This window comes from Trachypithecus francoisi, unplaced genomic scaffold (assembly GCF_009764315.1).
Source record: "Trachypithecus francoisi isolate TF-2019V2 unplaced genomic scaffold, Tfra_2.0 Lachesis_group10, whole genome shotgun sequence".
In the NCBI taxonomy this organism is placed as follows: Eukaryota; Metazoa; Chordata; class Mammalia; order Primates; family Cercopithecidae; genus Trachypithecus; species Trachypithecus francoisi.
This window is the reverse complement of record NW_022681455.1, coordinates 57,206,961-57,220,252: the sequence shown is the minus strand read 5'-3', so window position 1 is coordinate 57,220,252 and position 13,292 is coordinate 57,206,961. Positions and strand designations below refer to the sequence as shown.

The 13,292-nt window shown below is 35.4% G+C and overlaps 1 protein-coding gene across 4 annotated transcripts in view; it reads right to left on the bottom strand.

Moving 5' to 3' along the window:
• ZNF451 (zinc finger protein 451) overlaps positions 1-13,292 on the bottom strand; it is an 83,223-nt gene that overhangs the window by 25,222 nt on the left and 44,709 nt on the right. For all 4 annotated transcript variants that reach the window (XM_033217528.1, XM_033217530.1, XM_033217529.1 and 1 more), the window contains 3 exons: positions 11,970-12,096; positions 4,684-4,837; positions 4,045-4,192 (listed from right to left, as the gene is read on the bottom strand). In XM_033217528.1, coding sequence (XP_033073419.1) covers positions 4,045-4,192; positions 4,684-4,837; positions 11,970-12,096 — 429 coding nt within the window. The remainder of the gene's footprint in view (positions 1-4,044; positions 4,193-4,683; positions 4,838-11,969; positions 12,097-13,292) is intronic.

The window sequence follows — 13,292 nt, the reverse complement described above, 5'->3', positions numbered from 1 at the left end:
GAATCTACTAGGAACTTAACAAGAAAAAAACCCACAAATAATCCCATTAAGAAGTGGGCAAAGGACATGAATAGCCATTTTTCAAAAGAAGACATACAAGTGGCCCACAAATAACATTACTAATCATCAGAGAACTTCAAATTAAAACAACAATGCGATACCATCTTACACCAGTCAGAATGGCTGTTATTAAAAAGTCAAAAAACAACTGATGTTGGCAAGGATACAGAGAAAAGGGAACACTTATACACTGCTGGTGGGAATGTAAATTAGTACAACCTCTATGGAAAACAATATGGAGATTTCTCAAAAAAAAAAACAAAAATAGAACCTCACTTTGATCCAGCAGTCCCACTACTGATATCTACCTAAAGAAAAAGCAAGCATTATATCAAAAAGACACCTACAGTTATACATTTACCACAGCACCATTCACAATAGCAATAATGAATGTAATCAACCTAAGTGTCCATCAACGGATTACTGAATAAAGAAAATATGGCATATATACCATGGAATACTACTCAGTCATAAAAAAGAATGAAATCATGCCTTTTGAAGCAACATGTATGGAACTGGAGGCCATTATCCTAAGTGAAATAACTCAGAATGTCAAATACTGAAAATTTTCAGTTCTAAGTGGGAGTTAAACAATGGGTACACATGGACATATAGAGTAGAATAATAATCAGACATTGAAAACTCCAAAAGGTGGGAGGTTGGGAAACAAGTGAGGGTTGAAAAATAACCTATTGAGTACAATGTTCACTATTTGGATGACAGGTACATTAAAAGCCCAGATATCTGAGCTTCACAATATACCCATGTAACAAAACTGCACTCGTATGCCCTAAATCTGTAAGTAAAGAAATAAAAATAAAGAACTGATTAATTTTATGTCAGACAAATATCATGCCCATAGTTGCTTTTGCACTGAAGAACTAGGCTCAATAAAACCACATACTATTCCACAAATTAACTCAAAATAAATCAAATTCTCTAGGAAAATAAAAAAATAGAAAAACTGTGTCTTCTCTTCACTACTAAACTCCAGAGAGAACAGACCAGCTACAATTTTATACATTTAATATATTTCAAAAGAAAAAAATTATACAAAATATGTTCTCTAATTATTTTGGAATTAAATTGGAAATGAGAAATAATAAAAATCCTTAAATGTTTATAAGTTAAATACCTAAATGTAACATCTATAAACCTTTAGAAGTTAAGCAACACGTATCTTTTTTGTGTGTTTGGAGACAGAAAATCTTTCCGTCGCCCAGGCTGGAGGTCAGTGGCACAATCTTGGATCACTGCAACCTCTGCCTCTCGGGTTCAAGCGATTCTCTTGCCTCAGCTACCAAGTAGCTGGGATTACAGGCACACACCACCACACCCGGTTAATTTTTTTGTATTTTTAGTAGAGATGGGGTTTCGCCATATTAGCCAGCTGGTCTTGAACTCCTGAGCTCAGGCAATCCACCTGCCTAAGCCTCCCAAAGTGTTAGGATTACAGGTGTGAGCCACCATGCCTGGCGAAGCAACACATTTCTAATAAACCTATAGGTCAAAGAATAAATCAAAAGGGCAAAGACAACATTTTTCAAAAATGTTTTTAAAAGCTTTATTGAGATATAATTCACGGCTAGGTGCAGTAGCACATGCCTATAATCCCAGCACTTTGGGAGGGCGGATCACTCGAGGTCAGGAGTTCAAGACCATCCTGGCCAACATGGTGAAACTCCATCTCTACAAAAAGTACAAAATTTAGCCAGGCATGGTGACACACATCTATAGTCCCAGCTACTTGGGAGGCTGAGGAACGAGAATCGCTTGAACTCAGGAGGTGGAGGTTGCAGTGAGCCGAGATTGCACCACTGCACCCCAGCCTGGGTGACAGAGAGAGACCCTGTCTTTAAAAAAAAAAAAAGGATATAATTCACATAATTCACCCATTTAGGGTATATAACTTCAACTGTTTTTCACATAAAATATGTGCAACCATCAATACAGTCAATTTTAGAACATCGCGTCATGTCAAAAAGAAAACACATGCCCTTTAACTATCACCTCCCCACCTCCCTTTTCGACATGCTCCCCAACTCCAAGCAACTACTGAGCCCTAAGCAACTACTTCCTGTGTCTACAGATTTCCCTATTCTGGAATTTCATGTGAATGAAATCATACAAATGGATTTTTTGTGAGTAGCTTATTTCATTTAGCATAATGTTTTCAAAGTTCATTGAGGTTGTAACATGTAATCAGGATTTCAATCCTTTTCATGGCCAAATAATATTCCCTTGTATGGATAGGTCCATTTTAAAAAATCCATTTGTCAGCTGATAGACATTAGGGATGGTCCCACTTTTTTACTATTATGAATAATGCTGCTATTAACAAACATACAAGTCTTTGTGTGGACATACGTTCACACTGCTCTTGGCTGTCAACAAGTAGAAATTGCTGGATCATATGGTAGCTCTACGGGTTAAATGAGGAAAAAAGAGATACGTATTTTTAACTGAATAAAAATGAAAAAACAACTTATCAACATCTGTGTGATGCAGGTAAAGCAGGGCTTAGAGGCAAATTTATATTTTTGAATGTTTACATTGAAAACAAAGATCCAATCTAAACTTCTACCTTTAAGAGCTAGACAAAGATAAGCAAATTAAACTCAAAGTTTAAAGAGCAGAAATTAATGAACTAGAAAATGGGCAAACAACAGAGAACTGCCAGGGAAACCAGACAATGGTTGGTGTAAAAATCAACAAAAATTTGAAATAGATTATAGAAATAAACATAAATATTTAAAAATATCAAAGCTGAATTCAGGAAAATAAAATACATTCTTTAAGCAAGAAGAGGCAAGGGTTTCTCAGGACACAGAAAGCATAACTATAAAAGAAGAAAATAATCAACAAATTACACCTAATGCAAAGAAAAGCTTCTGTTCATCAAAAGGTATAATTAAAAATATGAATATGCAAAATCACAGCTAGGAAAATATACTCATAAACATTTGTATATTCTAGAAATTCCTATATTCTAGATACAAATCTGACAAAAGATTTGTATGTAGAATATGTAAAGAACCTCAACTCACTATTAAGGCAAACAATCCAATTTTGAAAATCGGCAAAAGACTTGAACAGAGATTTCATGAAGATAAACAAATGGTCCATAAGCACATGAAAAAGTGCCCAACATCATTATCAAGAAAATGCGCATAATAAACTAAAATGAGACATAAGAACAGCTAAAATGAAAAAGAGTGGTAAGATCAAATGTTAGCAAGGGTGAAGAGTAACTAGAACTTTCACACCTTACCTGTAGGAATGTAAACCAGTACAATCAACTTTGGATATTTAGTACATTCTCATAAAGTTAAATATACACTTACTTCTGAACCAACAATTCCACTTTTCAATGTCCATCCAAGAGAAATGAAAACATATGACCATGAAAAGACTTGTACAAAATACTCAAAGCAGCTTTATTCATAAAAGCTATAAATTGTAAACAATCCAAATATCTATCAACACGGGAACGGATCAATGAATTGTGCTATATTCACATAATACCACTTACCAATAAAGAGGAACAATGTACTAAGCAATATAGATAATCTCACAGATACAATGGCAATCACAAATCATACTGGAATCTTTTCTTGGTTGCTTGATAAATTTAGCCTTTGAGATTTAATCTTTCAACTGTATATGACACTTTCCATTCTGGTTGACTTACAGCCAAGGTTCTACTTTAACCCTTTCTTCTCCTACTCATACTTACAGAACACACACAGAAAAACACACAAAACTTAGAACTGTTAGCTTGCTTTACACTTGCAGCAATATCAATATATCCACGTTTTCCACATCTCTAACTTCTATCACTATGCTAAATTTGGTTAATTTCCAGGCAACTGTATATTCTCATTTTAAAATGAGAGGAACATGGAATAGAAAATGTATTTGTTGATTCTTCTCACTGGCAAACAGCTCATCCGTACTCCTTTATAGCTCCAGACCCATACAAACCTGAAATGGGCAGTGAGCTCCATGTGGGAACGCAGTGTCTGGTGGCAGGCCACACACTTAACTTGAAATGGAACATCTTTGCACAGAGAGATCAATAGTTTCTTTGCAAAAGATGGAAAAGATATTGGATGTGCAATTCCTTTGTTCTCTGAAAGACAAAATAAACTATAATTTGCAAAGTTATCTGAGTATAGAGTAACCCAACCTTCCTCTCCTTAGCCCTTCTCAACATTAGTTGAAGTAAAGAAGACAGTTATTTTGGCAATAAAAATCTAAGGGAAGCCACTTTCTGGCCTTAAATACAAAGAAGGCCTTACTCATACTCAAATTAAAATTTGAGTCTTAAATGCCAAGAAACAGAAAAATTTCAAAATATTATGATATAACATAACATTATCCTGAATAAATATTTGCTTCCCAAGTTTTTCTTCACTCTTCAAAGTTAGTAAGCTTTACTCATACATACAAATAAATATTAAGAATCTTTGTTTTTAAGTAAGAATTGAGATAATCTTTTATTTTCATAGTTCTAAAACTAAGATGAGGATATGTAATCTCAAGAATGATCTGAGAAGTACGATAAATCAACAAAGATTAAAATAGTTTAATAATTTTCAGCAGAAGAGAGTATTAACATACCACCCAGTTTGAAACTCTGATGGAAATGATTCTTTCCAGACATATGCTTCGAACACTCATCCTTGCTGCTAAAAAGAAGGAAGCAATTTGGACATGCAAAACACTGAATAATCTGAGGAAGAAGGTTGTTGTTATGTCCATCATCTGTGGCTTCCTAAAATATAAGACAAAGCTGTATTATGGAAAACTAAAATAAATACTTAAGTTCTTGAAAAAAACTCAAAATTTCCTATTTGTCATTTATTTGCAATATCCTGTATCAATTTTTAACATGAAAGATGTTCTTTCCTGAGTGTGAATTATAGAACTTTTATCATAACCGAGGTCTCAAATGTCAAATTTTTAGTTTTTTTTCCTCAAAACCAAATTACAGCCATCTGTTGTAGTAATAAATATAGAAGAACATTTGCTTTCTACATAGTTTTCATTTTTACATACACATTCACATGTAATATACAAATGCATAAATGTGATCACACCACATACATTTTTCCTAATGTTTGGCTTTATTCACTCTACCCTGCATTATTATTATTCCATAAATTTATCCATGCTTAATCAGTTACAAAGACACATAGAAATAAGGGGGAATGTCATTGTTTTATCAAATATTATTTTATAGGCTCTTCTGCCTATCAGTTTTCTCATTCCATAGTACCTAAAGGAAATCCCTAAAATTCAGCTGGTGTATCTCTAATTAATGCTTCTTAATGGTTGCAAACTATGCCAGGGTGTGAATCTATTCAACTCAATCAGCATTTATTTCCAGTTTTTTTCTTAAGTTTTGATTTTTTTTTTCCCACTAGAAATAATGATCTTGTAAACATCCTTGAATATATATTCTTTCTGGTAGGTGCTTTTTTCTCATTCTCAAGAGTAGCCCTATAGGGCTAATGGGTATATATATTTCAATATTAAAAGACACTGTATGACTGGTTTTCAAAAAGGATATACCAATTCACATATCCCCTAGTACTGAAAGAGCCTGGCAGTAATATATATTATAGATCTTTTTCATTTTTGTCAGGTCAATTTTTGTATTTTTGGTAGAGACAGGGTTTCCCCATGTTGCCCAGGCTGGTCTCGAACTTCTGGGTTCAAGTGACTCACCCGCCTTGGCCTCCCAAAGTGCAGGGATTACAGCCGCAAGCCACCATGCCTGGCCTTCATTGGTACTTTAATTTGCAATTCCTATCTATAAGTGAGTTTGAGCATTTATTCATACATTTCTTGGCTACCCAGATGTGTTCTTATGTGAATTTTTTATTCATATTCTTTAGCTTTATTTCTCAATTGTTTTGTTTTTTCTCCTTCTGGTCAATTTGTATCAGTCCTGTTACTGAAATTAATTCTCTGCCTCATTTTCCATTTTGCAATATTTTTTCAAATATACATGTTGTTTATAGTCTTATTTACTTATTTTTGAGATAAGAGCTCACTCTGTCACCCAGGCTGGCCCACTGTACCCTTGACATCCTGGGTTCAAGCAATCCTCCTATCCCAGCCTCCCAAGTAACTGGGACCACAGGCATACACGAATATATCTGGCTAATTTTTTTATTTTTTGTAAAGGCAAGGTCTTTCCATGTTGCCCAGGCTGGTCTCTAACTCCTTGACTCTAGCAATTCTCTCGCCTTGGTCTCCTAAAGTGCTGGGATAACAGGCATAAGCCACCGTGCTCAGCCTATGATCACTTTTAAAATTTGACATAGTCAAATAAGTATGTCTTTTCTAGCATCTAAGTTTCTAAACCTTGTTAAGAGCCTCCTCTATCTTAAAATAGGAAATTTTAAAAAGTGTGTATTTATAAGTGTACGTATATCTGTGTGTGCTTGTTATAAATATAATTTAACTTCTTGTTAATGGTCTTTAGAGTAATAGCCTTAAAAATTGTATTGTGCCTCATATTTACTATTATTAACACTAGAACCATCAGTATAGTTTGCGGAGTGCTTATGAAATGCAACTAGAAGAGAGAGAAAAAATTTTTATTTATACTGAGCATTTGTCAGGAACCACACTGAGGTTCTAAATATGTTTACCTACTTAATCCTCATAATAACCCCATAAGGTACCATTTTCATTATTTAGAAATGAGAAAATTGAACTTCTGATAAGTCAACCAACTTACCCCTCCTCCCAAGTTGTACCCCTCCATAGAAAAGACAAACTTCCATTTAAACCCAGCTTTACAATACTGGTTATGAATTCTATGCTGCTGTCACTACACCCTCCCCACCACACTCTCCTCCTGTTTCAATTTGATGAGTGCCACACAGAAGAAATAACACCAAGGAGGGCATTTTCATTCCAATTTGATGATTCTAAATGATAAGAGTAATAAAGGCCACCAATTTATACATATTTCTCCTGATCGAAGAACCCTAAACTCATTAAATCATTTTTAGTTTAATTGTGAGTTATAAATGAACTCACATAAAGTTGTTAAAATGATTTGCTCAACAGAACCAAAATGTGATTCTATATAAAATTTTATTAGAATATACTTGTTACAAAAATATGGCATACTTGGCCAGGAGCAGTGGCTCACACCTGTAATCCCAGCACTTTGGGAGGCTGAGGTGGGAGGACTGCTTTGCCCAGGAATTTGAGACCACCCTGGGTAACATAACAGGACCCCATTTCTCTCTCTCAAAAAAAAAAAAAATTATATATATATATGGCATACCTGCAAATACATTCTACAAATTGGGAGAAGGAATGGGAAATAAGATATCTGATAAGTTAAAGTGCTCAATTCCTTTTTACTATATTTCTGGTTACATTAAAAGACACCATACAAACTTGTACAAAAAAAAAAAAAAGGTAGGGCGGGCACGGTGGCTCAGGCCTGTAATCCCAACACTTTGGGAGGCCGAGGTGGGCGGATCACGAGGTCAGGAGATTGAGATCATCCTGGTCAACACGGTGAAACCCCATCTCTACTGAAAATACAAAAAAACAACAACAACAAAATTAGCCGGGTGTGGTGGCGGGCGCCTGTACTCCCAGTTACTCGGGAGACTGAGACAGGAGAACGGCGTTAACCCAGGAGGTGGCGGAGCTTGCAGTGAGCAGAGATTGCGCCACTGCACTCCAGCCTGGGCGACAGAGCGAGACTCCGTCTCAAAAAAAAAAGGTAGAACCAAAATACCATTTCACATCCACTAGAATGGCTAAATTTAAAAAGACAGGAAGTAAGTATGGATAAGATGTAGAGAAACTGAAACCCACAAACATTGCTGGAGGGAAAGTAAAATGGTGCAGTGCAGCAGTTTGGCACTTCTTCAAAAAAATTAAAAAGGTACCATATGACCTAGCAATTTTAAAACGTATGTTTACACAAAACTTGGATGTTTGCTTATAGAAGCATTGTTCATAACAGCTAAAAAGTAGAAACAACCCAAATGTCCATCAACTGATGAACTGTTAAATAAAATGTGGCATATGTACTTACAATGAAATATTATTTAGCAGTGAAAAGAAATGAAGTACTGATACATGCTACAATATGAATAAGCCTTGAAACACATTATGACAAGTCAAACAATCTAGTCACAAAGGCTGCATATTGTTTGATTCCTTTTACATAAAATATCCAGAATAGATAAATCCATGGAGACACAAAGTAGCTTAGTGGTTGCCTAGGGATGGGGAAGATGGGTTAGCAAAGAAGAAAAGTCACCTTAGGTGATACAGTAGCCCTAGAAACAGAATAACCAGTGGTAGCTTCAACCAACTCACAAATGACACTGAGGTACAAAGGAGCTTACAGTACATCTACCACCACTGTCACACAAAAGGGAGAAAAGCAGTGTGTTATCTAGTGATATAATAGCCTTTGGATGGGTTTAGGTGTCAAAAGCCACTAGAAACTTGCTACTCAAAGTATGACTCAAGGAACAACAGCAATGGCATCACCTAAAAGCTTGTTAGAAATATGAATCTAAGGCTCCACCTGAGACATCTTGAGTCAGAATCTGCATTTTAACAAAATTTCCAAGTGATTTGTGTGTACATTAAAGTTTGAGAAGGCCTAGTCTAGAAGGAAGAAATTGAAGATGAAAGAAATGGGGGAGGGAAGCAAGGAAAACAATGCAAAGTGTGAATAATCTGACTTTCTTTCATTGGGGACTGCCATCTTTACAAAACAGAATTCATACCTATAAAAAACAGCGAGGCTTATACAATCTTCTAGTGACCTCTTCTGGTTAATTTAAAAGAGGCAATTACAACCTCCCATGCATACTAGTTTCCTTAGGGTCCTTGTGGTGACACAAATATCAAGGAATAAGCAATCATTGAGGGTTACAGGTCAGGCCTGAAGTGCTTTATAGAGTATTACATTTTCTCTTAACAATCTCGTACGTAAGTCTAACGATACCATTTTAGGGATGAAGAAACTAAACTCACAGATTCAGTAACCTGTTAAGAATATGAAGCTAATAAAAGTAACAGTGGAACCCAGGTCTGTCTGATACCAAAGCCTTTGCCCTTTCTATGTTACCATACTGCTTTTCAGAATGCTGAAGGTCATAAATCTTCCTAGAGAGAAGGCAAAAAGGAGTGCAAAACAGCATGGAATGTGTGATTCCAAAAAAAAAGAAAAAACAAATTAATGAAATATGGGGAAAAAATAAGTGAAATAACTCATTTTAAAGTTAAACTACCTACTCAAATTTACTAAAGAAAACAGACATATACACTCATTATAGTAGAGAAAACACTCAGTACCTGGAATAGGGAAACATGTCCTGAAAGAACTCTAATTCTGAAAAATGCAGAACATCAGTAACCTATTGCAAACACTAAAGTATGGAATGCAGTTCTCTTTCACCTTTTTTCCCTTCTTTCCCCAAATCTTCCATTTGTCATGGAAATGGATAACCCTATCATTTCTTTCTTCAACATGTCTCTTGGTTTCACTTTAAGGTCTTCATTCTGAATGCCATTACCTAATTAGCCATTAGCTCATCTCAGAGCTAAATTACTGCAAAAGTCATCTAAACTGGTCTCTTTGTCCACATCTTTGAATCCATTCTGAACAATACTGCCATTCTAATGCCACTCAGTCTCTTCAGTGTCTCTAAAAAAGGGAAGGAATTGGGCTCTAGAATTAGAAGTCCTTCTAACTCTAAAAGAATAATGTGTTATTTTCATCATGTCACTATTCTATAATAGTTCCTTCTTGCCAATATCAAGTTTAAAATCCTGTGCCTTTACAATCATGTTACTATTTATTTTTGTTACGAATCCCCAAGACTACCCTAAGGTTCAATGGTTTGTCAGGAGGACTCACTAGACTCAGCATGAAAGGATATAAAGTAAAATCAATAGAGAGAAAAAGCACAAAGGGCAAAGTCCAGAGGAAATCAGGTACAAGGTTCCAAGAAATCTTCCCCAAAGGAGTCACAAAGGACACATTTAATTCCCCTAGCAATGAGCTGTGACAACACATGTGAACTACTGTCTACTAGGGAAGCTCATTATAGATTCAGAGTCCAGGGTGTTTACTGGAGTCTCGTCATACAGGAAACCTCTGCCTAGCATGTACCAAAATTCCAGGCTCCCATAAGGAAAGCAGGTGTTCTGCATAAACCATACTGCACAGTATTACTGTTTGCACAGTAAGCGACTCATATAAAGAGAATAGAAGAAACTCTCTCAAAATCCATGTTTTCATACACCAGCCAAGAGCCAACATTGCAAGGAAGTCTTTGTAAAAACAGTAGTCTCAGGCCTGCTACATTAACTCCTTTCTGGATGCTATCTATTCCTATAGTCACTATTCTGGTTAGGCTTTGCAATTTTACCTAGAATTCTATCATTTTTACTTTCCATCTATCCAAATCCAGTCCTGGAGAACCTCTTCTGTTCCATAAAGCTTTGCCAAATTCTCTCATACTTCTCTCCCCTTTCTCTGAACTCCTATTTCACTTATGTTGTACCATTAAAGCTTGTTCATTCCAGAGCACAAGCTCCTTGTGTGGAAGAACTACAGTTAAGTTCACTTGTACTATAGGGCCTAGTCAATGAACAAGACACAGGCTCTCAAAAACTCATAAGAAAGTGTAAAATAAAATCTGCTTCAAGATGCACATTTGTTCTGGAAATGTTCTCTAGTGCCAGGACAAAGATGGGGAGTACTGCAGAATTCAATTAGATAAACTTAGAATGCAAGCTTTAATTCTCTGCTGTGAACCTACACAGAATCCAAGCTATTCTCCATGTTACTTCCCAGGTATAGCTCTAGATAGAAGCAAATTTTGAAAACATAACCGAAGAAATATTTTACTATTTCAAAATCTAATATTTACTTGGTAAATCCAATTTGACATTTACTCAAATATCCAAATATGGATATTCTCAAAGGTTTTTAGTTAATAGAATATTTAATATGGCATTGCTTTTAATAATAGAAAACAAACAATACATCCAATGGGAAATTTATTAAATATTATATTCATACAGAAGAAAATTATTCATTGACTTAAAATGTAGAAATGTATGCACTGATTTGATGATTATTTAAGCTTTTATGTTTGCAACACACCGCCTTAAATCACAAAACAATTTAGATACCTTACGTAAAAACATTTATCTATATATGGAGAAATACTAAAAACACATATATCAAAATGTTAATAATAGTCCTTATCTCTGTGAGATTAAGGGTGATTTCTTGTCTTTGTTAATATTTTTTAAAAATACATCAAGTAATATAAGTAACATACATTACTTCTGCCATGTTAATAAGTCATTAAAGATACCTATTATCAAATATGGTAAAAACCCATTAGAATTCTGTATTACATGGATTTGCATATCATGAATCAACTCATATCCCTTAAGATTTAACACTTAATTAGAATTATATAACATAGCTTTTAAAATACTAGTTATATTCCTTAAAACTAGCATTAATAACTTGTCATTTACTATATGGCTCCAACATTTCAACAAGCAGTGAAAGACTTAAGAACAGGGTTTTGGTTCTCATCAAGTGACTCACTCAGAGCATCTTGAACGAGGTAATTTAATTTCACACAGCAACTCCATGAAAGGATTTTGATGATATCTCTAGGACTGCTGATTGTAAGGTATCAAGTTTACCTGCCTATAATAACTTAATGGCCCAAATCATTTTATTTTCAACTGACAATCACAGTTTTGGTACTTATGTGTATCACTGGTAACTGCAAGCTTAAGAGCAGCATGAAAAAACCTATACTTAACTCCACGGCTACCTAGAAAAATAATACTCTTAATTTAGGACATGCTCTTACCTTATCAAAAAGGTGATCTCTATATTGCTGTTGAGTAACAAATTTTTTATAACATATTACACAAGCAAAGGAGCTGAAGAAAGGTCCATGTAGTGTAATTGTTGGATCACATGGAGAGTGATCAAACCTACTCAGCAAAAGAGAGGTAACATTAGATAAATCTGCCTTCTAGGGAAACAACTATGTCACTTCATTTGTGAAGCTAAACACATACACACACATATTCAGAACTTTGCACTTTTCTACTGAAATATTAAGTAATGTTCTTCATATATAGTAAATATCAAGTGGTTCCCATATGCTCAGTAACTCCCTCAGAAAGTGAGCAAAAGTTAATGCAAGATTTCATATGTACTAACTAGCCGATAAAACAGATTTAGGCATCTTACCAAACTGGTAAACTTCCCGTTTGAAAATTGTAAGTCCAGCGTCTTTTACTTCTTGCCTTGGTTACCACAAGACTTACAATTAACTTTAAATAATTAATCACTGCAATAATAATCTCATGCTAAGATTTCTAGTACACTTGTTCCCCCTAATGGCTTTTAATCCTTTTAATGTTCATTTTTAACATTTAATAAATCTGCATTATTTTAAACTGCCTGGAGCACTTTAGCTAAGATATAGTATGCTACTGAGTTTTGTTCCCTCCCTGACCCCAGGTCCAGCTTTGACTTTACGTGGTTTTTCACAGAATGCTGCAACTCCCTCTAGAAGCTTCTATTGATAAGGTAAGGAATAAGTACGGTAAGACATATGGAAAAGGCAATGACTTAGAGCCCCAAACTCTCAATTTCCCATTCTTCAACTGTTAGAAAGGGAGGCTATGGGGATTCAAACGTTTAATACAACCTTCCCTTGATACCTACTTTCTCAAGCTTCACTATTCAAAAACTCAGTAAACTGGCTGGGCGCGGTGGCTCACGCCTGTAATCCCAGCACTTTGGAAGGCTGAGGTGGGCAGACTGCTTGAGGTCAGGAGTTCAAGACCAGCTTGGGCAACATGGCAAAGCCACGTTTCTGCAAAAAAATACAAAAATTAGCTGGGTGTGGGGGCGTACACCAGTAGTCCCAGCTACTCAGGAGGCTGAGATGGGAGGATGGGAGGATCCCTTGAGCCCGGGAGGTGGAAGCTGCACTGGACTCCATCCTGGGCAACAGAGTAAGAACCTATCTCAAAAAAAAAAACAAAAACAAACGAACAACAACAACAAAAAAAAACACCACCAAACTCAGTAAATTGATAAAATGGGTTTCAATAAATAGAATTTTTATTATTAATTTTGCTTACATTAGTTTGCTTTTAACATTTATTTTGTAATG